The following is a 3,097-nucleotide window of genomic DNA, read 5'->3' as shown; positions in this document are numbered from 1 at the left end:
GTGCTTGGCAAGTAAAGCCTGGTTGAGGCATTCGACATTTCTGATTCCTAGCCCGCCCGCACTCTTAGGTAAACTCAGGAAATTTTTGCTACACCAGTGAACATTATTCCCCATCCTGCATCCTGCCCACCAAAATTGTGCCAAAATAGAGTTGATCTTTTTTGCCACACTTACCGGAATTTTAAAAACCGATAAAAAGTAATTTGAGAGATTGGATAGAACCGATGAAATCAGGGTAAGTCGACCCGCTGGTGATAGAAAAATCCCATTCCATGAAGAGATACGTCTGGTGATGTGCTCGATTAGAGTACTAAAAATGTCTGACTTTGAGTCCTTAAACTCTGCCGGGATCCCCAAGTATTTTCCAATGCCCTTATTCTGCCGAATCATGAAAGTCTTCAAGAGCCGCTGTGCCCTTATCAACGTAATATTTGGGCTGAAAAGAATGCCTGATTTATCTAAATTCAGTTGCTGCCCAGAGGCCTCACAATAATCAAGGATGATCCTCATGAGATGTAGGGCAGAGTTACTCTTATCCTTAAAGAAGAAAACCGAATCATCCGCAAAAAACAGGTGAGTAATTGGTCGGGTTCCTCGAGCAAGCTGGACTCCATGGATTTTCTTTAGTTCGTGTGCATGGTCGATATTACTGGAAAGTACCTCCATACACAATAGAAATAAATAAGGTGACAGGGGGTCACCTTGCCTTAGCCCGCATCGAGGACGAAATTGAGGCATCGGGGTCCCATTTACGAGAATTTCGTAGCTCACAGAAGTGACACAGTTCATAATCAAACCCCTCAGATGCTGAGGGAACCCAACCTTATCCAAAACCGCCTCCAAAAAATCCCATCTAATTCTGTCATAAGCCTTACTCATGTCTGCTTTAAAAACACCAATGCCCATCCGCCCCTGTTTATGGCAAGATATTTTATGGATTGCCTCATGTGCCACCAGGATATTGTCACTGATACACCTCCCTGGTAGGAACGCATTCTGCGTTTCGCCGATCAGAGATCCCATAACTTTTGCCACCCGATTGGCAATACATTTGGACACAATTCTCATCATAACATTACAGAGGCTAATAGGCCGATAATCAGAAACTCCTTCCGGACTTTCCTTTTTAGGAACAAGCGTAATAAAAGTTCGATTCACTTCCTTGAGGAGCCTACCTGAGTTTAGGATGGAGAGCACAACTTTTGTAAAATCTCGTTTCACCATGGACCAACAACGTTGATAGAAAACTGCCGGAATGCCATCAGGCCCCGGGGCCTTCAGGGCCCCCATTTGAAAAACCGCCGTACGGACTTCTTTAGCTGAAAAAGGCCTACTGATCCGGTCAGTTTCATCCTGGGATATCTTACACTTCAAATGTGTGAGAGATTGTTGCAAGGCAGACTGATCCCGCCACACTTCAAATGATTTAGTGTTTAAATTGATTAAAATGAAGTAATAACTAAACTAAATAATGGTTAGACACTAAATTAATTTAATGCTCGAAAATTGGAGTACTGTGATAAAGTAATCGAACTTGATCATGACTCGACCCGGCCAAACATGATCTGATACATCCTTTTGACACGAAATAACCCGATCGAAACCCAACTCGATCTACAAAGGTATGTTGACCCAAACCTGATACTAACACAATTCCTACCTCTAATTCTAGTGTGATATATATATATATATCTTCCGATCATTGTTCGTTCGCTTATGCTAAGATTTTTCTCCCACGCACATAGAATTCTAATCCTCGCCTGTCATTGAAAATTTGAAAGTATGTATAGTTGTTAGCATAATATCTCGGATATTATGCATTATGTAAATATTATTTAGTTGCTATTTTATTGTGATTATATTCCCATTGTATATTCCTAGTTTAGGGGATTCTAGTTATTTAGTTTCCTAACAATTAGCAACTACATCTTGTATATATTGACAGACGCAATATCAATGGAACACACAATACATTTTCCACAAAAACATCTCTTCTAATTCTCTTATTTACTACATGGTATCGTGAGCGAGGTTTTCATCTTACTCTGATATTATTTTTTCGTTTTGTTTTATTCTCAAATTTGTTGATCCTTCACAATGGTTGATGACAAGTCCATCAATAGTGGAGGGAATAATACCATCAATCCGATTTATGCCTTGTCAAACCAGGATGGTACCGGGGCACGGATTACTCATGTTGTTCTTCTAGGGACGAAAAATTATGCTGAATGGTCTAAGGGCTTTCGGGTTGCGTTGGGAGCCAAGAGAAAACTCGGGTTCATCAACGGCACTCTTAAGCAAAAGCCGGTTGATCCAAAGGAATGGGATGATTGGACTGCTATCAATTACACGATAATTGCGTGGATTTTTAATACCATTGACTCAGACCTACGTTCATCTATTTCCTATCGTGAAACCGCTTTCGATCTCTGGGAGGATATACGTTTGCGTTTCTCGGTTGCAAACGATATCAAAATTTATCAACTTCACACGGATATTGCCGAATGTAAGCAAAAGCCGGGTGAGTCTGTTATGAATTATTTTGGTAGAATTAAGATGCTATGGGAAGACATCAACGATTATGATGTTCTCCCAACATGTGCTTGTTGTTCAAATTGCGATGTGCAAGGCATAATTCGTAAACGCAGGGCTACTGAACAAGTGCGTGGATTTTTGATGGGTCTTGATCCGGTGTATGCAACTGTTCGGTCCAGCATACTCGGTATCTCACCATTACCCGATATACATGTTGTCTATTCACGCATTGTTCAGGAAGAAGGAGTTAGGACTGTTGTGCAGTCCCGTGAAGATGCTGGTACACACATGGCGTGCGCCGTGTCTGGTAAGAATCAGCCTGCTAAGACGGAGTCTACTCGTCCTCGTTTTAAATGTATCCACTGCAACAAAGATGGTCATACTGTGAGCCGCTGTTGGGAGAAAATTGGCTTCCCTGTTGGTCATCCTCGACATGTTCCAAAAACAGGGGACTCGGCTTCAACATCCACTGCCAAAACTAATGCCACTTTCGGTGAGACTCCGGCTGTTACTAATATGGTTCGACTCAGTGGTAAGCTTCCTTTCACATGGATAATTGATA

The 3,097-nt window shown here is 41.7% G+C and overlaps 1 protein-coding gene across 1 annotated transcript; it reads left to right on the top strand.

Moving 5' to 3' along the window:
- Positions 1-2,097: 2,097 nt before the first annotated feature.
- On the top strand, positions 2,098-2,786 carry LOC141638336 (uncharacterized). Its single transcript, XM_074447738.1, has 2 exons — positions 2,098-2,722; positions 2,773-2,786. Exons 1-2 carry the CDS (start codon positions 2,098-2,100, stop codon positions 2,784-2,786), a joined length of 639 nt encoding a protein of 212 aa, XP_074303839.1.
- The last annotated feature ends 311 nt before the right edge of the window (positions 2,787-3,097 follow it).

The sequence above is a fragment of the Silene latifolia genome, unplaced genomic scaffold (genome assembly GCF_048544455.1).
Source record: "Silene latifolia isolate original U9 population unplaced genomic scaffold, ASM4854445v1 scaffold_20.1, whole genome shotgun sequence".
Taxonomy (NCBI): domain Eukaryota; kingdom Viridiplantae; phylum Streptophyta; class Magnoliopsida; order Caryophyllales; family Caryophyllaceae; genus Silene; species Silene latifolia.
This window is presented reverse-complemented; position numbering and strand designations above follow the sequence as displayed.